This window comes from Pygoscelis adeliae, unplaced genomic scaffold (assembly GCF_000699105.1).
Source record: "Pygoscelis adeliae isolate BGI_AS28 unplaced genomic scaffold, ASM69910v1 Scaffold38, whole genome shotgun sequence".
Taxonomy (NCBI): Eukaryota; Metazoa; Chordata; class Aves; order Sphenisciformes; family Spheniscidae; genus Pygoscelis; species Pygoscelis adeliae.
In genome coordinates, this window is record NW_008825614.1 from 17,790,949 (window position 1) to 17,814,799 (window position 23,851).

The 23,851-nt window shown below is 37.4% G+C and overlaps 1 protein-coding gene across 1 annotated transcript in view; it reads left to right on the forward strand.

Moving 5' to 3' along the window:
* The window catches only part of POLR3B (polymerase (RNA) III (DNA directed) polypeptide B), an 83,163-nt gene that overhangs the window by 27,411 nt on the left and 31,901 nt on the right, over window positions 1-23,851 (forward strand). Inside the window, exons 12-19 of the mRNA XM_009332966.1 lie at window positions 2,029-2,190; window positions 5,478-5,678; window positions 6,792-6,954; window positions 8,934-9,087; window positions 11,090-11,164; window positions 11,839-11,937; window positions 15,527-15,654; window positions 22,642-22,851. Of these exons, the coding sequence (XP_009331241.1) occupies window positions 2,029-2,190; window positions 5,478-5,678; window positions 6,792-6,954; window positions 8,934-9,087; window positions 11,090-11,164; window positions 11,839-11,937; window positions 15,527-15,654; window positions 22,642-22,851 (1,192 nt within the window). The remainder of the gene's footprint in view (window positions 1-2,028; window positions 2,191-5,477; window positions 5,679-6,791; window positions 6,955-8,933; window positions 9,088-11,089; window positions 11,165-11,838; window positions 11,938-15,526; window positions 15,655-22,641; window positions 22,852-23,851) is intronic.

A 23,851-nucleotide genomic window follows, 5' to 3' on the forward strand; every position in this document is an offset into this window, starting at 1 on the left:
ATGCCAAGGCCAGGTCTAAAAAAAACACTTAACCAGTTTTCAGCAAAAACTCCCTGTCCAAAGTGGAAATAAGATTCCATTTTTGTCAAGGGTTAGCATACAGTGTGTGTTGTCGCTGGTTTTACAATTTAGTGACTGAACACTAAGTGTTCCTTATTTCTTGTAGAGTAGACTGGCAAAGATAATCCAGTCTTGCTCTCCATGAAGGCCAGTTTTATTGCAAATCAGATGTCTGTCTTGAGTTTCCAGGTGTTATTTGGTGGGGCTTTTTTTTTTATTCTTAAATGCATTTGTGATGCCAGTGAAAAGGGTAGCTTATAATTTAGTTAGCTGCTTTACAATCTCATTTGCCAAATGCTTTGGTCAGCCCAGCTGGGGCATGTAGGTAGAGGAAAGCAAATGAAAGCCAGTGGCCCATCCCAGTGACAGAGGAATGAGTGGTTTGCTTTCTTGTTTCCAGAAGGTAAGGAAAAGTTGGGACTATGTCTGATGGCGACAGTTAAAATTCAGTTTAAGTCTGCACATACAGAAATTAAATTGTACAACTGACTCCAGCATGTCTTAGCTTGTGGTGGCTGAATACCTAGCTTGTCCAGCCCTACAATGCTTTGTACACTGGGAACTACCATTTCTGGCATGGGTTCTTCTGGCATTTTTAGTTCTTCTGACACTTGGAACTGCTGTAAAATAGAGTCCCAGGACAGGACTGCCAGGCTTTAGAATTTACACTGCTTGCTTGCAAAGCTAATCATTGTGAACACTTAAAATGTATCATGTAATGCAGATTTAAGAGTTTTGGGAAGCTATTAGTGTCTGCAAGGAGAGGTTGAGCAAACTGCAGAAGCAAAGCAGATTGGAGAGCAAAAAAAGTCAGATCACAAACTTTGGTAGCCTTTTCCTTTTATGGCTATTTTAAGAACTAGAAGTAATTAGTATACATATAGAGGAAATAATTGGCTTAAACTGCAGCACTCTTGAAGGGTTGTATCGCTGTTTTGTTTTTTTTTTTTTTCAATTCAGCTGTGTTATGTAGTTTCTTTGCTTAAATGGTAGACTTTTTTTTTAAGGGAGAGATGTGGAAGAGCATTGTACTTTCCAGATAGTAGCACTTCTAGAAAAGGATGGCCGGTGTTGAACCAGGTGGACTCTGTGGGTGTAATAGGTTTTGCATAAATTGTGATTGGCAGAAAGTAGCAGGCTAAAAGTGTATCTGAGTGAGGAAGCTGCCTATGTTACCTGAGATATGTCTTGCCAGCTGTCAAAAGCAAAGGTTGCTTCTGGGCCCCTAAAAAAGTCTCTTTTTAGTTCTGCTTGTCCAGAAGCAATGGTAACTGTGCATCTTTTGTGCTTCAGTCTGGTCTTGCAAACTGTGCACTGCTTGCAAACTCTGTGCTGCTGAGTTGCTTCCCCTTACAGTCACTTGGGCGTCTGTCTTGTCCATTTTAAGTAGCTCCTGGGAAGGGGCATTTTAAACAGCTTTTTTCACTTTTAATAATAGAATATCTCAAAGTGACTCTTTCACTTACTGCTTTACTGCAGTTATTCCATCCAGTATTAGAATAGAAACTGGTCTTGCCTCCAAATTTTGTGTGTAATTCAGGGTTGTACATTGAGGGTATTAAATCTTTAAAAGAGTTTGTGACTTTAGAAAGGAAGTAGATCAGATGGATTATAATGTAGCAGATTAGGGAAAACAGTTAGTAAATGGATAGCATAGAGATGGATGGGTATGCTAAGATATTGTGAAGGAAGGATTAAAGCAAACCAAAAAGGGATAAATGCATAAACTTAGACCATTATTCTACTTAATTTGCTTTCTATTATGAGATGGTTTCTCTAATATTGCACTTTAATTTAAGACAGCAAAAAACTTGTGAGAAAAGTATCATTTGAGAAACAGAGAGGGTATTTTGTAACTGACAAGAAGTATAAAGGTAGAAATATTAAACGTGTTCCCTCTGCCTCCCCCATTTCCCAGACCTGGAGAAGTATGATTTTTCCCTTAATCCAGTTTTTTTTTATTTCCAGCTTCTTTCTCTTCTATTTGAAGATTTGTTCAAAAAATTTAACTCTGAACTGAAAAAGATTGCTGACCAGGTAATCCCCAAGCAACGTGCAGCTCAGTTTGATGTAGTGAAGCATATGCGTCAAGACCAAATAACCAATGGCATGGTCAATGCCATCTCCACAGTAAGTATTTTTGTTTTCATTCTAGTATGTAAAGTTTTTCCACCATAGTGAATGATAGAAATGTGTAAATTTTGTTCTGATGACTCTACTATCTTTGGTCATAAAAGCAAATCTATTTAACATTCTTTATAGATTAGAATTGCAAAACTCTGTCATGCGCAGGGCTTTTGGAATTCACTGAAGAATCGTTAATCATCAAACCACTTTTTATTTCACCATTTATTTTAAAGTGATGTTTTAGTGTTTGTGAAGGAATGGTAGAAACAAGTAAACTTAAAATAGTGATAATGTTTGTATTTATCCAACTTGCTGTCTTCTAGGTTCTACTTGACTGTGTGGTTCATGGTATTTTTTATTATCTGGATTTAGCTAGTGTCAGGTTACATCATATGTCCAAAAGGTGGTTGAAAAACAGCAGGAAAACATCATGAACAAAAGACAACTGGTGGGGGGGGAGGGCGGGTAGGAAAAAAAAGACGGCTGAATTTTGAGCTCTTTAAGGGCGGTGCCTTTTTATTCGTATGAGATTGCTAGTATGAGCAAATTTGCAGCATGGAAGTTAGTACTTCTCTGCTAATGATACTGACCCATTTAACAGGGAAAACTGCTACATGCCGTATTATTGAAAAAAACCCCACCCATAATTAAACCTTTAAATATTTGCCTTGGTTAGATTTTAGCCTGTGTCTACCTTCTGCTAGAAAGGATATTTTCATTCGTGCCAGCGGACAAGAACAAAAATACAATTACTAACTTTGTCTCTTACCTCACACATCTGCAAGAGCAATTTGTGAGATGGGTCCTGAAATCTAGCTACTAGCTTGTAAATGACTTTGAAGTCTATGAATTTTCAAGAAATTAGATTAGTCCAAGTATTTTAGTAGCTGGTAAAAATTGTGCAACTTAATTTTTAATCTTTGGAATTCTTGAGAGGGCTTTTCTGCCTAGCATGAAACTGAGGTTTTTCTTCAGTTCTTGTAAACAAAATTACCTCCACAGTTTGCATCCAAAACCACCAACAGTCTGCTACTTACAAATCCCAGTGTTAAAGCTTATCACTATTTAATTTTTTGAGTGCCCCAAATGTAGTTAAATCTCTACAGTGCACGTAACCAAAACAATTGACAGATTTGTTTCTCTAAATGCAAGTGCCAGTTTTTCCATTTGGACTGACAGAGATAAATCTGCCAACTATTCAGTACATATTGTAAAGTCTTCCTTCTTCCACTATCTTTGGACTTTTTTTTACTGCCACATAAGCAGTTAAACACCATCTGCTCTTAAGCATTGAAAATAATTTCTCAGGAACAATGCCCAGTGTATACTATTCAAGAGATTAAGCAAATACCATAAAAATCATTCTTGGAAACGGCAATCTCCAATCTCACCAGAATGCTTCAATGATAGTCTCAAAGTGCATGAAATAACTCAGCAGATTCATAATTACACCAGAAGCATGCAGAAGAATTTGTAGCACTACTGCATCAACTGTACAGTGGTGTTCAGTGATATTTGCTATAGGTCGTCTTTTTACCCTGGAAAATACCAGAAGGGAGGGTAGGTCAGGCAGTAATTCCACAGGCCTAATAGACATTTCAGCGTCTGCAGAATCATCCGATGCTGCTGAGGGAGCAACTTTCAGTTCATAGGAGTTTTCAGTAGGAAGTTCTCCACTGGGGATGGTCTCACAACAGCTGTGACCCCATTTTGGGTTTTTTGGACAACTTTTGAAGGAGTCAGTCTGTCACTTCCAAAGCACAAAGAATTTTTCATACTATTTATCAGGCAGTGTTTTTACCTCCCCTTTTTTCCAGTCTTTGAGATTTCACAGTCCTCTGGGCAATGAAGAAGAAACCACGTACTAATTTAGACTACAGATGCAATAATTTCTAGCCAGGCAAAACTACTCATTTATTGTACTCTTCCACTTATATTCTGATAACTCCCAGTCCTTAAAGAATGAAATGGTCAGTGAGTGAACCCTTCCCAGGAAGGTTGAGCAAGTGGACAGGTTTCTTTTGACTGACTTATGATTGGACATTATGTCTTCCCACTTTCTGTAACAAGGAAAAAAGGGAAGTTCTGCAGACTATTTGATAGTCTCTCCAGTGGAAGCAAATAGGAAAATCATTCAGATGGGTGGTGGTTTCTTGCTGTTCATCACAAAATGGGATTGTGCTGTTAATGTATAAATAAGTCAAGCAAATCACCCTCTAAAAGGATTTCAGTGTAGTACAGCAAGCGAGCTTCAAATTATTTGTTAGCATTGATGAGCTGAGTTTATCAAAATGGCTACAGGAATTAGCAGAAGGCAATCATTGGGAAAGTGTTACCTTTGAGATCTTCACTGCCTTTGGACTGACCAGTAACATGGTGGCTGGGGTAAATACTAGTAATTGGGACAGAAACTTGCTGTATCCACTGACTCAGGTGCTGGGAACTATATATGGAGTAGATGTCATGAAGTCAAAAATTGTAGCACCAAATTTCAAGATCTTACAGTAGAGATTATTAAATCTGCTTGGCATGGAAACATAATTGTGTCCTAGAACATTCTCTGAACTCCGGTTCTCCTAATTAAAACCACAAGTGATACTGCCTGTGACAGTCCTGAAACATGAAACCTCTGACACATGCATGGATCTTGCATTTCATATTTGGTGTAATCCTACCAGAGAAGTTGGATAGACTTAACCCACACACACTCTTCTTCGGTGAGAAGACGTATCAGTGAGTCTTCTTCCTCTGGATTCTAAAAACAAAAGGCTTCAAGAAAGTACACATGGCTTTGATGTCAGACTTCTCCAGCATAAATGCCTGTGTTTCCTACAAAAATAACAAATCACAAAAAAGGCAGAACTGAAAGTTTGTGGGATCTATTGTAAAAGTGTATTTCACTCAAAATACCTTTTTTTAAATACTCAAAAAAAATCTATAAAGGGAGAACAAAAAATAACTTAATTTAGCTAAAGTTGAGTATTGATTTATCTGTGAGGGACAGATGATGAAGAGTCTTTGTGTGATTGAATATATAATAGCAAAAGTATCCTCTCATCTGAAAGAGCAGTTGTTTTGTTTCAACTTTTTTTAATACTTAGTACAAGTATGTTGTAACTAGTAGTTTATACACAGATAGGTAATTAGAAAGTTGTTTTATATAAATGGGCAACATTTGCTGTGCAAAGCTCCTCAGATATCATTCTGTCTAGATACTGAAAAAAGACATGTAATGTTGAGACAGGGATAAACTGCAATAACTTTTTTGAAACGTTCATTTTATTCTACAGGGAAATTGGTCTCTGAAGAGATTCAAAATGGACCGCCAAGGCGTGACGCAAGTATTGTCCCGCTTGTCTTATATATCTGCTCTGGGAATGATGACTAGAATCTCTTCTCAGTTTGAAAAGACAAGGAAAGTGAGTGGTCCTCGGTCACTACAACCATCTCAGTGGGGGATGCTCTGCCCATCTGACACTCCTGAAGGAGAGGTGCGGAACTTCTATTTTCCTTTCAGTATTTCTTATCCTGAGGAATGGAGAGACTGTTTATTTTGAAGCAGGTGATCCTCCATCAGAGGAAGAATTCTGATGAGGAGGTTTCTGGAGAGATAAATTATCCTCAGCCTGATAACACAACTTGTGTGACTTCTCACATCCCATCTACTTACATGCTGGTCCTACTTACTATATTGCCTTTTTTCTCCTACCGGAGTGGACTGGCTGGAAACTGTTCAGAAATCATTTGGCTGTATGAGAATGACATGAGGCTTCCCATTTTTGGGAAGCTGTCTTTTGATCAGAGATGTTTTACTTGTAATATTTAGATCAATATTTTGATCTACTTGCTGTCTTTTGATCAGAGCAGAAAGAGAGGAGTCCTAAACTCTTACCCCTTTGTTCTGTAATAAATGTTCTGTTTTGAAGTTGCAGCGTCAACCTGCAATTTTTCTAGAAACATATATTATTATTACAGAAACAGCTTTAGCCTTTAGCTTGAGGAAGAAAAACACCTTTGTATGTTTTACTTTAAAGACATCAGCCAGCTATTTCAACCAAACGATTGATGCTGACAGTCTTTTTTTTGTTTTGTTTTACTTTTTTTCTTTTTTTTCCCTGAATAGAAAGTACTGGGGCGATTCTGAACTTTCTGGCATAAATATGTAGTCAATATGAGCTAGTCTCATTAAGCAGCTGAAATAAAATTGCACTGTATAAGATACTTAGATATTTTTAATTTTAAAATATTAAAGTTTGTGTTAGAACATACAGGATCTCTGGCAAATGGATAAATAGACTGATTTTGTATTTCCATTATGCTTCTAAGTTGCTTTGAAGAGAGAAATACAGGGTTATACATGGTTGGATAACTTAAGAACTACAACTTCATCGCCTATATTTTTTTATTAGTTTGTAAATGGTAAAACATTACATTTCAGTGTGATATAGAAAATTCTTCCTTTCCTCCCTCCTAATTTTCAGTGTAGTTAATTTGTTTCATTTCTTTAACTTTATTGTTCATAAGTACGGTTTTGGAAGAAAAAGATATGTACAGTATTAATACTTCGGAATAAAATGGATAAAAGATGTATTTTTTTATTTTAGGCTTGTGGTTTGGTTAAAAACCTTGCCCTCATGACTCACATTACTACGGATATGGAAGATGGCCCGATTATTAAATTAGCCAGTAATCTTGGAGTTGAAGATGTCAACTTACTCTGTGGTGAAGAACTTTCATATCCAAATGTGTTCCTTGTTTTCCTTAATGGTATGTAACTTTTCAGCAATCTGACTCTGATTTGTTGCTGATGGAGAGTTAGGCTTCGGAAACCCTCCAACAATTTTTGGAGCACCGTCAACCGCAGATGCTGTTTTCCAGTGTAGATAATTTCATCTGTAAATATTTTGATATGGTTAGGTAGAGTAGACAGGCCAGATGATGCCACTTAGTTGTCTGAAGTTGTGTCCTCAGAACTCTGACTGCAGACAGTGTAGCTGGGAAATAGAAGCTTTTTCAAATTTCAGTACTGTTTTTAAGCACACTTGCGTAAATAGGCACAAAAATATGTACATTCTATTACAGATTTGTTTGTTTTTTCAGGCATTCACCAAATGAGATGCCATTCACGAAGTACTTTTAAAAGAGAATAACGCAGCTAAATTTGTAGTAACTAAACTTACAAATTCAGAGCTTCATTCACAGAAAGTATTTAATTTTACTGTAATCTTTATGTATTTTTATATATATTCATGCAAGTGCCTTTAAAAACAGAAAGGAAACATCAATTGTTTGCAAAGTTTAGCAATGCTGTTATCTTTAAAACTACCTTTTAAAGGGCAGCTTGCTTTGTGAATGATTAGAAAAAATTAGACCTTGGAAAACAGGCCTCTTTTCTTTGTTAAAGGAATGATTTGGCATATGTGCTTTGCATCTGCACGCTTATGTTCCTTTTACAACTGATCTTTTAACGTTTCTAAATCAACAGATACTATGATACCAGATTTCAAAATACTGACATTTTAAAAACTACAACTGTGATTTAAAAATAGCCTTTGTCAACAGCATCCACTTCCAGGGACTAGTACTTAATGTCTGTCACCATGAATAAGTTCTCCATTTACCTTTGAATTAAACAGCAGTTGTTCTTCAATCCTGCCTTTTCCCAGTAACATAAAAGCAACACTTGACCAAACTGCATTCCTCTGCTCTGCTTTTCTGTAGCAGTATGTTAAAGATAAGGTTCAGTGAAACCACATGCACTCTTTTCTGTCTCATTTTATGGTCCAAACGGGAGTGCAGAGCAGAAATATTGGACTCTTCCTTCACAAGCTCAATCTGTGGTATAGAACAAGATAGTTATGTTCCCAAAGTAGATGATCTAGTACTAAGTGAGTCAAAACAATTACTGTTCAGTCTACTAGTTTGTGGGTTTAATCCATAAAAATTTCAGGCTTGTGAGTGGCTGACTTGATTCTGATTTAAACTTGAGACCTAAGAGGGCAGAAAATCTGTTAAGTACAAATCCTTTAAGCTAAAAGGACCTTTGTATTGTCTTATAAACTCCCTAAACTATCATGCTTTGTGTCCTCCTTTAAAGTTTTGTTTAAAATGACACCATACTTACTTTTATTTATTAAGATGACTTTGGTCAGGTGACTCTTTTAAAGGCATTTTACTCTCTTGGTTTTCATCATGCATCAGAATACTTAACTATGTGCTAAAGTGCCCTGCTAAGATAGCAATAGCTTGTTGAGCTGAGTTCCTGAAGGAGGAATTCTGGTGCTGTTGTGAGTGACCACATGTATCAAAAATCTCAGGTCTTTCTAAAATTTCTGACAAGGCAGCAGGACAGTTCCTTGGTCTGGTCTTGGAAACCTTGGATCCATTTCAGTACGGGTGAAATTGCAGGCTCTGGAAGTGTTGCTTGCTTGTACGCTAATCGGTGAATGGGCACCTGAGCAGAAACATATTTGAAGAAAGCTGGATGAAGCACACCATTTGGTTTCCGAAGTTCTTGGGAGGCAAACAGATAGATGACCTATGAAATTCTGACACTTTTTTTATGTTTACTGAGAGGAAAAAAAGAGCCAATTCTTATTCAGGTCAGAAAAGGGAAATTTATGACAACTCTTATTATTTGCAAGAAGTAGGAAGTACTTCTATGCATGCTAGACATGATCAGAATTTCTAAATAGAGTTCTGGATATGCAAAGACTGCACCATGAATTTATTCTCTTTCTGAAAAGGTAACATTCTCGGTGTCATACGTGATCATCAGAAATTAGTCAACACGTTTCGGATAATGCGTCGAGCAGGTTATATCAATGAATTTGTTTCCATCTCTACAAACCTTTCTGACAGATGTGTCTACATTTCTTCTGATGGAGGGAGATTGTGCAGGTAAACATCTCGTCAGAATTATCTCACTAGTGAACTTACTATAAACACTGTTTTGTGCACTGTAAATATACTGGGCTAAGGCTTTCACGAGTACAGATCTAAGCAAATTCAGTGGGACTTGAGCATCCCTTTTCTCCTTAAATAGCCCTCATTCAAAACAGACAGATCTGAGAAACATACTATATAGTCAAGCAACTTAAAAAAAAAATGCCCAAATAAATCGTTTTATCTGTAAACAAAAGTAAAACCAAAATGTTTCTTCTATCTTCTTTAAAAAAAAAAGAGAAGGGGGATTAAAATCAACCTGATTGGCAACTCTACTAATGTCCGATGTCCTTGGAGGGGTGTGTTACTTCCTGTGAAGTGAGAAACAAGCAGCCACTCGCCTGATATCCTATGGGTGTGATATCACATTTTAGAATGAGAAGCTACTCTTTGTCTTCAAGGGCCTTTACTTCTGGTGCAAAACTTCCTCAGGCATGTATACCTGTTTGCTGTAATACCAAGAAGTATGTCTCACAATTTTGGTTTATTTCATTACTTACCCTTAAGTAGGTAGGGAATTCAATAAACCTATAAAGAAGGTCTCCGCCTTGAGGTGCTTATGCTCTTTATTAGACAGAAAGAGCGCCTGAGTAACACTCATGTCACAGAGGAAAGCAAAAAGGAATTGCGTGGCTAAAATGAGAAAGAGTGCAACATAAGAATATTTTGAGACAGAAAATCAGGCTGATATATAGTAGAGACTAGAGACTCCAGTCAGATTATGACAGCATCGTGTGCTAGGTTATTTACAAGTAAAACATCTCCAGGCCCAAGTAATTAGCCTGAAGAACAAGGCATAATGAGTTAATAAATATATGCATATTTTATGATTGACTAGCTGTGTGCTTATTTTGTGTGTACTTTAAAGAAGCAGCAGTCACAACTACAGTTGGCATTCCACCTTATTCATTAGTTGAATCTCAGAGCATGTTGAATGCAGTTTGAGGCATGCTAGAGGCTCTAAAATAGTACATGTACAAACCATTAGTTAATCATACCTGGTCAAGAGATTCAGAGTAGGAGCACATTCAGTGGCAGAGAAATCACTTTTCCAGTCAGGGCTAATATCGGCCATTCTGCAGGTTTGGAGATGCAGCAAAACTTCCGATTTGTAAAATAAAGACAAGTGAAATCACCTGGATTTCCAGGAGTTTACCAAGTTTGCTTTGTGGCACCCCCCACCCGCAATTGTTCAGATACCCCTATTAACCATTTAAAAGTGCTCATTAGTCTTCAAACAGTTATTTAGACTTCAGAGTGGACTCCACAAGTATCTTGTAGCTATTTGCTGCTCTTTATAAGAGCAGCTTGTCCAAATAGCAACAGCCCTTGACGTTTCATTCTTGCATGCCATCCTTTGTGTCAGTGTTTTCTTGCTGTAAGGAAGCCTTCAGAGATCCATGTGCTGTTGAAATTTATGGATTCATCTGAGGTCACCCATAGTAAATACCTGTACTTTACATCATGTAAGTAACAGCAAAATACATTCTTGCCTGTGGATGCTTGAGCACAAACTGTTCACTCAGTGTTGTATGAAGTCCCTGCAATATCCATAGAACTTAATGCCATTCCTAGCTTTGTAGATTGGGAAATCTTAAATCTTTTAAAGCCATCAACAAAATGTGTAGGTAAAACTTATAAAATGTTAGTTTAAAGATTTAGAAAGGGGAAAAAAGGCTTCCTCCTCAAAATTGAAATCGTAATTTTTCTTGTACGCTTTTGTGGTACTTCATAGACAATACGTCAGTTGATACACAAATATCTCTGTGTATCAAACCAATATCTGAATAATTACTGGTTGTATTTATGTGGCTGTATCAGTTAAAGGTGGATAAATTTTAAAAGTGGTTTATAAAATAGGTTGTGCATAGGCAGGGTTCTTACTGTAAGTATAAATTAAGTTACCTGCCTAAGTACTTGCTATGATAATCCTTTTTTTCTTTTTTTTTTATTGTAGACCCTACATAATTGTCAAGAAGCAAAAACCTGCGGTTACAAACAAGCATATGGAAGAACTGGCTCAGGGATACAGGTACACAGTTCAAGACGACCATATTCATCTTCACTAAGTAAATACTGTGTGGAAATATTTCAGTCAGTATTTCACGATCTTGGGCTTAGCTATGCAAAGAAGTCTACTCTCCTATATAAATTAATAGTTGTATTGGAGGTTTTCTATTTAAAGTCAAATTAAGTCTGGTCTTCTTATTTTGTTACTGCTATGAAATTTGGTGATCATACAGAATAAATACATCTCACAGCCTCATCTTTCCACAAGTGGAAGGCCTGAGGCAGTATTGTCCTTCTTCTGATTGAGAAATCAAGCACTTCAGAGGAATATCAACTTGAGCGTCCTAAACTAGGCACGTTCAGAATTGGTTCTGAAACTCCTTGCAAATTCTTAGTTCGGGTGTTTAAAAAAACACACACAAAGGTGTTTAAATTTAGCTTTAACTAAATTTTGCAAAACCATCACAAAAACTTACTAGATTACCCTTATATTTGCCTACATTTATAGTGATGATGAGTACGTAAAGGAAGATCTTATTTAGTTGTTCAAATAAGTAACATTGGTCAGTCAAACTGTGAAGCAGTGAATGGGCAAGGGGATTAATTTAAAATACAGTTTTCTTCTTTATGTAGTTTTCTTTTTGCAGAAATATAAGAAAAGACTACTTCTAGTGTAATTTTTTAATTTAACTGTAGGAATTTTGAAGACTTCTTGCACGAAGGCCTCGTTGAATATTTGGATGTGAATGAAGAAAATGACTGTAACATTGCACTATATGAACATACAATTAATAAGTAAGTATGCATTCAGACTAAACACTGGTACAGGAAAAACTTTCATAGGGTGACTCTCTGAAATGCAAGCATATTAATAATGTTACCGTTTTCGCACATACACAGTGCTCCCTTGCTAACGGTTGAAACAACTCCAGATGAAAGCTAAAGAAAGAAATTTGTTTACACACATCCTAAATTGTCCATGGGATAGTTACAAAAAATGGTTTAGGTTTTGGGAGATCTGTTCCTGCTTCTAACTCTCAAAAATACGAAATACTTAAAGGTATATCCTTTGTTTCTCTGGATGTGGCTCTTTTTTGTTCTAATCATCGGGATGCTCATCGTAAGTAATTTTATACAATAGGAATCCAGAAGGCAAATGGATCATCTACATGTTAAATTATGATCTTAGCGTTTCATGATTGTCATTTGGAAAAATATCTTTCTCTCTTATGGCTGTAGAGGGATCCTAGACAACCAGCTTACACTAAATGTCTGAAATATTGGAATGAGACCTTCCCTTTGACTTTTGGATGTATAATAGTCCCTGATAAAAATGTCTGTATCATTCTGTATGTTCTTTACCACATATGTTAAACCCATTCCTGGTATGTGATTTTCATTTAGAAAGATTTTCACATTTTTTGTGTTTTCCACATATATGAAGGACCTGGTGCTTTGTTTTTTTTCCTCTGTCTTGCGACTGTGATTAAAGAGCCCACATTAAAGGAAGGATTCTTTTAATTTTTTAAGTCCTCCTATCTTTTTACTTTTTTTTTTTAATGTTTTTCTGATGATATCCTGTCGACTGAAGGCTGAATATAAGATGTTAGAGGTTATCTCCATGAAATGTTTGATCAGCAGATTTATGCAGAAAACGCATTTTCTAAATGTTCTGTCCTGGTCAAGTACTCGTGGAAGCCAATAGAAATACATCATTGATTCCAGTGGAGCTGGACGAGACCTTCAGCTATCTTTAACCTTTGCCAGATGAAATGCATTAACTCTGCTAATTAAATTGTATTGCTCCTGCCCAGGCTTTTGAAGACTTTATCACTTTAAGAAATTACTCTTGCATGCTCTTGGCTGGCTTCTGTATACATGAGCAAAGAAGAGCACACACAATTGCTGTCATTTGTGCCAAAATTAAATAACTTCCACAAAGCACCAGAGCTGAAAAGTTTAAGTTACAGGACATCTGACTCAGCTAGGAAGATTAATGGGAGTGTATCACATGAAATCACTGTTTAGTCAAAAATAGGAGAAGACCGTGAACTTCCAATGGACTAGTGTAAGGAAATGATTCCACAATAACTGCCAAAAAGTTTGGGAGATTCTTGTGTTGTCCGTCAACTTGTTTTGAGTTTAGCTTCAATGCTTGTAGCTAATAGTGCCATAAGTATCTGAGCTTGCACCGTATGAGCACATTGCTCCTTGTGTTTAGTAATGATATTCCCTACATCCTGAATAGTTGATTTGTGTACTCCCTTCCGCCAGCTGATCAGCTTGCATTTTCAATGGTGTGACCATGTTGGTACAACTTGTTCTGGTAGTACAACTGATACAGTCCACTATTGTGAAGTATCCCATAAATTCCTGCTTTTGTAACGTAGGCTTCTTTTAGCTACAGTATCCTCTCTTTACCTTTCCAATCCAATTAGGGGGTTTTTCTTTGGAGGATTTGACTCTACTTAATGCGTTCAATTTCTTCCTTACCCATTTGTAACTGATTTTCAAACTCACGAGGTTGCCTTCCTTTCTTGGGCCCATTTCTGGCGGTGGCATTTTGACTTGCAGAAAACGAACTGCTCTGTAAAGTTTGAAGGTCTCTCATTAGCACTGTGGAATACTTCATAAGATGCTAGAATCCGCATACGTTGCATCTTCTTTGGTTGAAATAGGATTGACCTCAATGGAAAAATACTTGTGTTGAATACCCTATCATCTGAAAACGTATATGTAGTTCCATGCACTAGTACCTTCTGAATAAATTTGCTAACTTCACTATCAGTAAGTCTTAAGCCTCTTGGTTTATTGTTTGAGAAGTGTCAGCGGTTCTATGAAGTTCTACAGAATGGGGGAGCAGCCTGTGCTTTAAGTTTGCTACTGGCTCTTGAGACCATTTTGCAATTACTTGACTGCACTTGGGATTTTACCATTTGTATTTTCTTAAGACAAGCTTCAATTAACATAGCTGCCTTTTATCAAGTGGAGAAAAATAGTGGCTATTCTCTGGCCAGTAGGTGATTTTTAGGTTGCTCAAGCATACTTGTGATTTATAAAGATTTCTGGGACTGATAGATAATTTCACTAGACTTGCTCCTCAGGGTTTCCAGATTTTTTTTCCGTTTTCAGATTTAATTTTTTCCAGTAGTGTGTACATTGTTTATGTAAGTTCCTGCTGGTCCTTGTCTTCAATCTGTATGTACTTGTGGGTAATTCCTCAGCCTTTTTGAGTTTGTGATGCTTTGCCGTCTTTTGAGTGTTGTCATAATAAAGATTTTTCCAGTCATTTTCTTTGCAAGGTCTTGAAGTTTAGTAATCAAATTAATTTGTTTAACTATTTTTAAAAACTCTTCCAAAAGACTTCCAAGAGAAGTCAAACATTAAAGATGGGATTTTCAGAATGCAGTGGGTTTAGGTGTGTGGCAGAAGCAATGTATGCTTAAATCCAAGCTCTGTGTAGTAACTCCAAAACATTGTGTAAGATATGCTTTGGATAGGTTTAGTTATAATTATCTTTATTTCAAAATTCCCCATTTCCTAGTTACTTGTCTTGATTTAAAAAGCTAATCTGCTCCAGCCAAGCTTTACTGTATGCTCCATCCTTAGTTATTAGTCACTCTGCTGGCATCCTTATGATTTAATTGTCTTTATTGAGCACGGACTTTCTCCTCTGAAGCTCATGCCAGGTAGAACAAATTTTGTTATCTCTCAGTCTTTACTTATTGTCCCTGTCTTTTTACTTCTCATCAGTACTGCCTTTTAACAACATAATCACTTCCAAAATATTTGCAGAGCTTTTCAAATAGTGTTTTGTTATGCCATATCACCCATGGCACTGGATCTGGTTTGGACACAGATGTTTTCCCTCTAACTGGTATTATATAATGGACCTTGGAAAACTAAAACTACACTTCTGGTTTTTTTCGATACCTGAATCTGTCTTGCTCTTCCTTCCTCCACCTCCCCAGCGGATTTCTAGATCTCCGAGATTGGTAATTTGATGCGGAGGACTCTCATTACATGAGAAGACATTCCTTAAGGCATTTTGGGTCTTACTATATAAACTGATGTATTGTTTTACTGAGCTCCTTCAGGTTGTCGTTATCTGGAGGCTTTTTCTCCATGATGGAAATTCATAAACCCTCATTTATTTCCCCTTTCATTTCTTTTCATGTGGAAACACTTAAAGCCAAAAGAAAGTTGTTGGGGTTTTTTTAAAGTAAAAAATAAAAATCCCATAGTGAATCCATATTTTGAGGTCCAACTGACTTACATTTCCTGAATGGAATTGAATTGAAGTATTATGAGATACTACTAATTAAATAAATTCTAGTTAAGATGTTTGTTCACAAGGCTGCTCATTGGTACTCTTTCTTTTAAGAGATACAACGCATTTGGAGATTGAACCTTTCACGCTTCTTGGTGTCTGCGCTGGGCTGATTCCATATCCTCACCACAACCAGTCCCCAAGAAACACTTATCAGTGTGCCATGGGGAAACAAGCAATGGGTAAGACTTTTTTATTCCTTTTTGGAGTGTTATGTAGTTTTTGAAGCTATGTAGCAAAAGCGACAAAACAGAGAAATTCTTTCCTAGTTCACGTAAAAGCTTTGCTAGGAAGAGGAAAAAACCACTTCTTTAGCTTTGAGGAAGAAAGAATTTACCTCTGAAAGTTGGAAAAATTAAAAGGAAAAAAATACCAGTCAGTTTTACTTAATGGAGACCATATCTGCAGGTCTTAATACTTAAAAGAAAAATTGGAGAAACTGGGGCACTATTGCTTTTTTGTTGTTTTTTTTTTTATAATCGTTATGACTTTCAAGTTTTCAACATAGCTGCAGGATTGGCAGAATGGGGTTTTTTTCTCTTTCTGCTGCAATGTCCTGTGGGTTTCCAGACAAAAAGAGTTAAAAAGTGTTCTCACAAAGCGAGAGAGCACAGAGAGAGGAGAAGTTCCCTGAATAGTTAAGTAGGTGCCCTAAAAATAAATAAATAAATAATTACATTGACATTAGAGAGTAAGAGGAATCAAAATGTGAAAGAGAGTGCTTAGTTACTTGAACACTTCCTGCAGCTGTAGTTTAGATTTGGGGCTTTTTCTGGTTTGGATGAAGAGGGCAAGTAACAGCCTCTTACGAAAATGACTGAAACAAAATTAACTTCCTGATCACTTAATTGTTTTTACAAATGTGATAGTTGATCATTAAAAACCAACCATTTTGTAAATTTGCTGTTGTAGGTAGTTGACACTAGGTAAGTTCTAATCCTTCCTTTAATACACAGCTAAACTAGCATTAAAACATCCAAGTCATATGGCCCATGATCAAGCCAGAGTGAGTCCCAAAAAAAAACCTGACCAGTAGTACATCAATTCAGACAGCTGTATTCAGACTTGTGCTGTACATGCCAGTTTTATGTCTTGTATTGATGGCTTGCTTGCAAGTTGAGAGCTACAGTAGAACAACTCTGGGTCATGAAAAAACTACCACTTCTGTTAGGTTTACTAAACCATTTGTTTTGTGCTGTGTGTTCGAAACGGAAACACTGTGAGACTTCTCCAGCAGAATTAATAGCAAAGTAACTGCCTTGTGCTGAACTGTCATGTTCAGCACATCAAAATAGCAGAAAATAGCAACAGATGCATGTCCTCCCTTTAAATTAAAAAAAAAAAAGGAAAAAAAAGAGGAGCGATGCAATCTTTTTCCTTACAGTTTTCCCCCATCCCATTATCTTTCCCCCACCCCGAGTCTCTATTTTATGACTATTAGTCTCAGAAGGTTTGGTTAGTTACCACACACAGTTAAGCAGGATCAGTGTGTACAGAAAGCCAATTCAGTATCTGTGGAGTTCTTTTGTAGTTTTCTGTGTGAAGGTTTTTTTCCCGTTTTGTTTTGAGTGTCATTTGCAATTCATTGTCTGTGTTTTCTGAGGTTGGTGTATTCAGCTGCTTTGACCCTAGGTCTTGCACATTTAGCTCCTTGGATACAATCCTCTGACGTTCTGCTGACGCTAGGAACACAAAAGCCATTGAATATCTTGAGCAATAAAAAAAGCCTTTGTTTCGGTTTGTTATGACAAAACACCTGACTCAAAGAATAAGCAGCTAGATAAAAGTACATTTTAAAAGTTGGCACATGACCTGAGCTATATTTTGCTCTGCCTGAAGTATCTGCAAACACCTGAAGGTTTTTGTAATAACCGCTTAAAAACAAGCCACCGTAAGTGGCAATATGTAGGGACAGAAAAGATTTTTCCTACACTTATTGATCAAATGAGACCTAGGAGATATTCCTGAAACATTACACATACTTTTTGCTGTTTGCATTTATGGAGAGATGTGATGTAGTGCTTCAAACCCCCACCTTTAAGGTAACCATCCACCCTTCTTGCTTTCTTCCCCCATCCTGAAATTGCAGAGCAGCTCCGGGTCCAACATTGCCATGTGGAAAGTCTCATGTCCAAGACCACTGTGTCACTCCCTCAGCTGTCAAAACCCGGGGGCAGGGAGGGAGCCCCGGGGCTCAGACTGGAAAAGGAGAGCCTTCTGCTACTCCACACTGACCCCCTCTGACCACATCACAGGGCTGTGCTAGCAGCTTTGGACAGTCTTTGCACTTTTTTTTAAGCAACATCAAGCTAGGGAAAGGTGTGAAAGCACAAGTAAATGGAGGGTGGACATCAGAGCTTGCAATGGGGTCTGTAATCCAGTATCCCTGACAAGTGTTAGGTATTAAAATATTAATGTTTCTGCAGAATAATATTAAATGTCCTGAAAAATACCTCCCATTCATGGGCAGAATGAGTCATCTTGTTGGAGGACTAGGGCTGTGCTTAGTGAGCAAACTGGATTTCAGTGAAATGAAATTGAAATGAAATCCCTCTGTTTTGGCATAGATAATTTACCATATGTTGCAGGTTGAACTGTAAGACTGAGGGGAAGTTATGATTAGGTGGCAAATACAACAGCAGCTGCAAGGACCTCAGTTGAACGCTGACATTTCAGTGCAAAGTTAACAGCTGTAGCTTAAAATCCGAGAAGTATTTAAGATTAAAATACAAGAGTCTGTACTGTTTGCATTCCATGTGTTGCTAAAATAACGTTTAAGAGCATCAAAGGCTCCTACAATTAGAGAAATAATTTTAAATGGAGCTTTTCAATTCCATTAAGACATAGAAAATCAGTCAGTTTTACACACAACCACTTCACTCTGTGACTATGAAGTGTTGTGTAAAAGCCTAATGTAAGAAATGAAAACATATACGTTTTCCTGCCAGTAATCCACCATATTGCACATGCACATGCGCATCTGTGAAAGTGGCAGTGTGGGTACACAAAGCAAGCTGTATGCTCTCACAGCCCAACTGTGCACTGCAGTTTCAACCCAAATGTCATAACGCAAGTCTTGAGTAAGGAAAGAAGGGTTTGGGTGTTAATTACTACTTTAACCTGTGAAAGAGCAGAAAGTATTTGAGGGGAGGGTGGTAGGTGGATGAGAGCTTTGTTGCAGAGGTTTATGTTGAAGCAACTTCTTTGATATGACCAAAAAAACCCTCTTACTGTGTCCTGTACATTCTGCTTTGCTTCTGTGAAATAGCAAAGCCCTTTATATACTGCTTTGCCTTGTGCTGTAACCAGCTGAAAGTGTTAAAATTGAGTTGAGAAGACAAATGTGCTTCAAGGAACTGAGTGCTGGGGGTTGTTGGTTTTTGGCAGTTGTGAAAGTCTTGTTGGTGGGCTGAGAGCTCAAGTGCTCCCAAATTTTATACGGCTAGCCTATTGGCAGAGAATCGAAACAAACGTCAAAGCAAAACTGGCTGTTGCTGGTCATCACAGCTGGACCTGGGTGCTTTGTGGCCAGGGCTCAGTTCTCCGCTGCTCTTTGAGGAGCAGCGTTTGTGCTCTGTGACATGGTCTCTTTGCCAGCTCTTCTCTCCCTGGTAGCAGGTACAGAAGTGCTGAGACAGAAATGAGCCAGACTACTTCCCCCAGTTTACCTATAATCTTTTTAACTGACTTCTCAATCTTTCTACGGTGAAAAGAACATTTCAAATGCTGAACATCCAGATCACTTAATACAGGTACTGTGGAAATCTCTCTGAGCTGAGTTGGAGCCCCCTCCACAAGGTTCAGTGCAGCGTTTAAAAACTGTACTCCTTTCTCTGTTGGTTTGTGCTCATATAGAAGGATAGAATAGTAGAAAATCCATGGTGAAAGCAGGGGAAAAACAGAAGTACAGCAATTCTTTCCTTGGCATGTGCAATAATAGCCCTTTTGGCTCATATCTTAAGTAGATTGATTTCTGTATCCTTGTTAATTTTGATTGTACAGTTTAATGTTGCTGTAAGTAACACACCAGAGAATTGGATAAACGCTTATTTTAGCTGGCTGTTTGTTCTGGTGAGTTCTCAAAACTTTCTGCATCAGAATAACAATATCCCATTTATGCTAAATATCAATAGATAGCATTTTTATAGTGATTACTTCACACTGACAAATGATCAAATGATACTTTAAAAGAAAAAAAAAAACTTGTCAGGAAATGGAAAAAAGGAAAGAACGCACATGTGCATTCACAGTATACCAAGCGCTGAGAAAAGCAAGAAAATGATCTTTGTTGTATCCAGGTCAACCTTGTGTGTTTTGCTTTAAAGAGGGCTAATTACCAATGAAAAAAATTGGTTCTTGCTGTTGGGATAATTATAAATGTGGGTCATTGTGAGCAGGGTTTGTTATGGTGAACTTTAATTATACTTTACTTTTGCTTGGCTGTTTGGCTGAAGCAAACAAGGGCTCTGTTCTTTCAGAGAGAAAGCAGAAATAAAGCTAGTGACTTCCTTCATTTCAGCGCCCACACAGAGGTCTCATCCCAACACACCAGTCCTCAGAAGAAGAGAGCTGCTTCTTAAATAAGCAGATTGTGGTTTAAGTCTCTGGTTTATTAGACTAGTCTAGAGAAGGCATTATTTGTATAACCATTAAATCATAGCAATTAAGACAAATATTGCTGATGTACGGCATGCTTTTTGGCTAATTTATTTCACTTGTGCTCTTGAACCATTCTCTAACCAGTTTCTTTCCTGCTAGGATATGCATCTTTGATATATATGTATATGTTTTCCATTTGCTATGATACAGCATTCAACTCCTGAAGAATTGCCTGAACACAGTTTATTATTGAGGCTCAAAATCTCAGTAATGTCAGTTGCTCATGGCTCCTGGTCTGATACAAACAGTAACAGTTCCGTTAAGCTTATCTGAACCTCTGATAAAAATGCCAACTTTAAAATACGTGAAGCATCTGAGAGAGAAGTAATTTGCATTACCTGAAATATGTAAAAGTGTCATCTGTAATCCTTGATATATAGGGGACTTCCACAGGTTGTTAACGGGGTATAAAGCACAAGTTTAGCTATGATCAGGTGCTCCAGACTTCAGCCCATCTTAGCATCCCTAACCAGTGAACTACAGCAGGTACAGCATATAAGCATCTCGGAGGAGAACAAAAATTGCAAGCATTTCAAAAGTGAAAGTTGGCGTGGCTTACTCAGGAGAAGATTTCTCTCAACAACAGGAAAATGTACCTATCCATGAAACTTTTCAGATAAGCTCTACAGCAGACAACCTATCCTGAAAGCACACAGATTATTCATCCTAGGTGCAGAGAGAAAAAATGGTCTAAACTTCTAAGTTTTTAATTTGGAAGTAGATTTTCCTAGCTGTATAGTGGGAAAACCATTTTTTTTTTGTCAAAGTACAATGAAAACAATGTCTAATACTTAGGCTGAGAGAATATCAGAAGTAATAGGGCCTTCAGATGGTGGGCCTTGCGGGGGGGTGACTGGGGGAAGGTCTTCGGTGTTGATGAATCCAGACCCTACCAGCTTGCTTCTTACTGGAGACAGAAAATACTGCCCAGGGATGATTAACTTCCTTCTCCAGGAAAAAGACAGAAAAGCAACTGCTCAAAAGTAAAAGACAAGTACAGCCTGTCAACTTTACCAAATCTTCCTTGCTGTTTGAAAATGCTGTGCCCATGGCTGCAAATCCACTTTCTAGAACCCAGGAAAGTCCAGGCGTGCAAGAGCCAGTTATAACAGTTTATTTTCAGACAGTATCTGTTGAGCTATCTCCCCATTCTCATCCTTGGGAAGGGTAGACCTGTGGTGGTTTAGGAGAGAGCGCTTAGTGCCAAGGACAGGATAGGTCTTTGAAAATGCCCGTGATGCTGCCTGGTTTTAGACATTTGGTTTTCTAGATATTTTATTTAAATGCAGGTGTTTGGAAATTGCAAGTAGATGCATATAAAACATGAAGCTGGCCTTCCCGAAGAGCAGATTTGTATTCAGCTGTACTATATTCTGACTATGTGAAGTCTTCATTATACACTGGCTGCTTTGACCTTTCCTTGAAAGCAGCCAGCCTCTGAAATTGCAGGAGAAAATGGAAAGGTTTTGAAAGACTCACCTCCTAAGTACAAATACTGCAGAATATTTAGCACTTAAAACTTTAAAACTTTAACTTTTCAGACTATAATTTCTTAATTGCTTAGGGACATAGCATAGTCCTAGTACAGCAAACTCTAATAACATACGATTGCCTTAACTTTTGTTCTGCTACACAACGGTTTATGTTTCCCTGCTGGGTGTTAATTATTTTTTCCTCAGATTTCAGAAGACACTTTGGCAGTCTGATGGGACAGGGCCAAAAATTTCAGTCTCAAGCTGGGAGGTCTATACAAAGGATTGAATTCTGAACCGTAAATTTAAAATTAATTTCATGTAAAAAGACAAATATATTGTGAGTGAACTTCTACTGTAGTCTTTCTAGCAATGACGCCTCTAATTTCAGAAAGTAAATCAGTCTTGGCTGCTGCTAACTGTATGCTTTGTTCATGCTTTGTGACATTCTAACATAGGCTGCTGTTGAACTAATTATTGCCCAGAAAAGGAAGGAAATATGATGTGGAAGACGCAGAGCTTGATCCACAGTTCCTCTTGAACTCAATGGGAGTCTTTCTATTGATTCTCATGAAATTTTGGATCAGGTCTATGGAACACAAGTTCAGCTCTCCAAAAAAAACCTATGGCTATTAGAACAGTAAAAGCAAACTTCATACTTGCAGTTTTATTCAGTGTCATGATTAAAAAAGAAATCTTATTTGCATTCAGTCATATAGGACCTGACTTTGATTTCTTTTGGTTTTGTTCTTTTTGTCTTGATGCTTAGGTTTTCCCTGTTTAAGAAAAAATAAATAATTCTTTCTGGAAGCTTAAATTAAGAAGCCACTTACATCTTTATTTAAATATAATAATCTAAAGTTGTTTTGGTTTGGTCTCTTTTAGGATTTTTTTTCTCTTCTTTTCTTGAAGAATTTCTATCATTAGATTAAATTCCTCAGTTTGTGGTTTTAGTTTGCATTTTGGTAATTTTTTAGCCAAAACATTTCTAGGAAACTCAGTAATGTTCACACACTTTTGTTTTTCTTTTACATATAGGTACTATTGGATACAATCAAAGAAACAGGATAGATACTCTTATGTATCTTCTAGCCTATCCACAAAAGCCAATGGTAAAAACAAAAACAATTGAACTGATAGATTTTGAGAAACTGCCTGCTGGACAGAATGCCACAGTCGCTGTGATGAGCTACAGTGGTTACGATATCGAAGATGCTCTTGTCTTAAACAAGGCCTCTTTGGACAGAGGTAAGAACCATCAATTCTTTCCCACTTCTCTAGTGTGTGTTCTGATACATGTTTTAGTAAACTTGTCTCGTGGTGTTATCCTATAATAACTCTTATTGCAGTTATGAACAGTACATCTCCAATTCAGAAATCAAATTCCAAAACTGCTTTGAATGCTTTTGTTTGTTTTCTGTATGAATAGTTATTGTAATTCCATGCTTGCAATAATGCAGTGAAGTTGCCAACATGTGAATAAACTTCTGAGTATGGATATTATAAGAAAAAATGGCTAACTTTTGACCTCAAATAAAAAAGTATAAATGGTCCCTTTTTGAAAAGATGTAGTTTACAAAAAATGTAAGGTATTAGATAATCTGTTCGGTTGGGCTTCCTTTTTAGATGGTTACCTGAACCTTTGTTGATTACCAACAGAGGGGTCTCATTACTTTCACCAGTAACAAAACCTACAGATGAAATTAGACTTCTGAATGTATTTGGGAAAGGAATAGAACGCGTGGCCGTTTGTGTCATTATGAACTTAATGCTCTGAGGGAGTATTGCCTACTTTCTGAGAGAAAATAATAGTATTGTCTAAAGCAAAATAATTTAGTGTTTATTCAGAGATAAACTAATGACCCGCTTCCTTAAAAAAAAAGTCTATGCAGTGCAGTGTATTTTAAGTAAAAGTACATAAGCACCAAATAGAAGGTAACTTAAGTGAAACCTATGTTTGTGCCGGTATGGCCTGTCTCACTCCCTCCACAATTCTTCAGTGCTTTATGTTAATGCTGCTGGGGCTTGGAGGAGAGTTGCCTGAAAACTTAGTCTCTCTCCTCGCTCTTTTCTAAATAAATTCCCTTGAGAGAAGACATGGTGCAGTGTGATCAAATTGGTTTTAGTTTCGGGTGGCCAGAATCAGATTCTTCCATGACTTTATTCCCCCACACACTCCCTTCTTCCTAGTTGCTAGGCAGCAATAATAGTATTCCTAGACATGCATCTTTGGCATTAATGTCTGCCG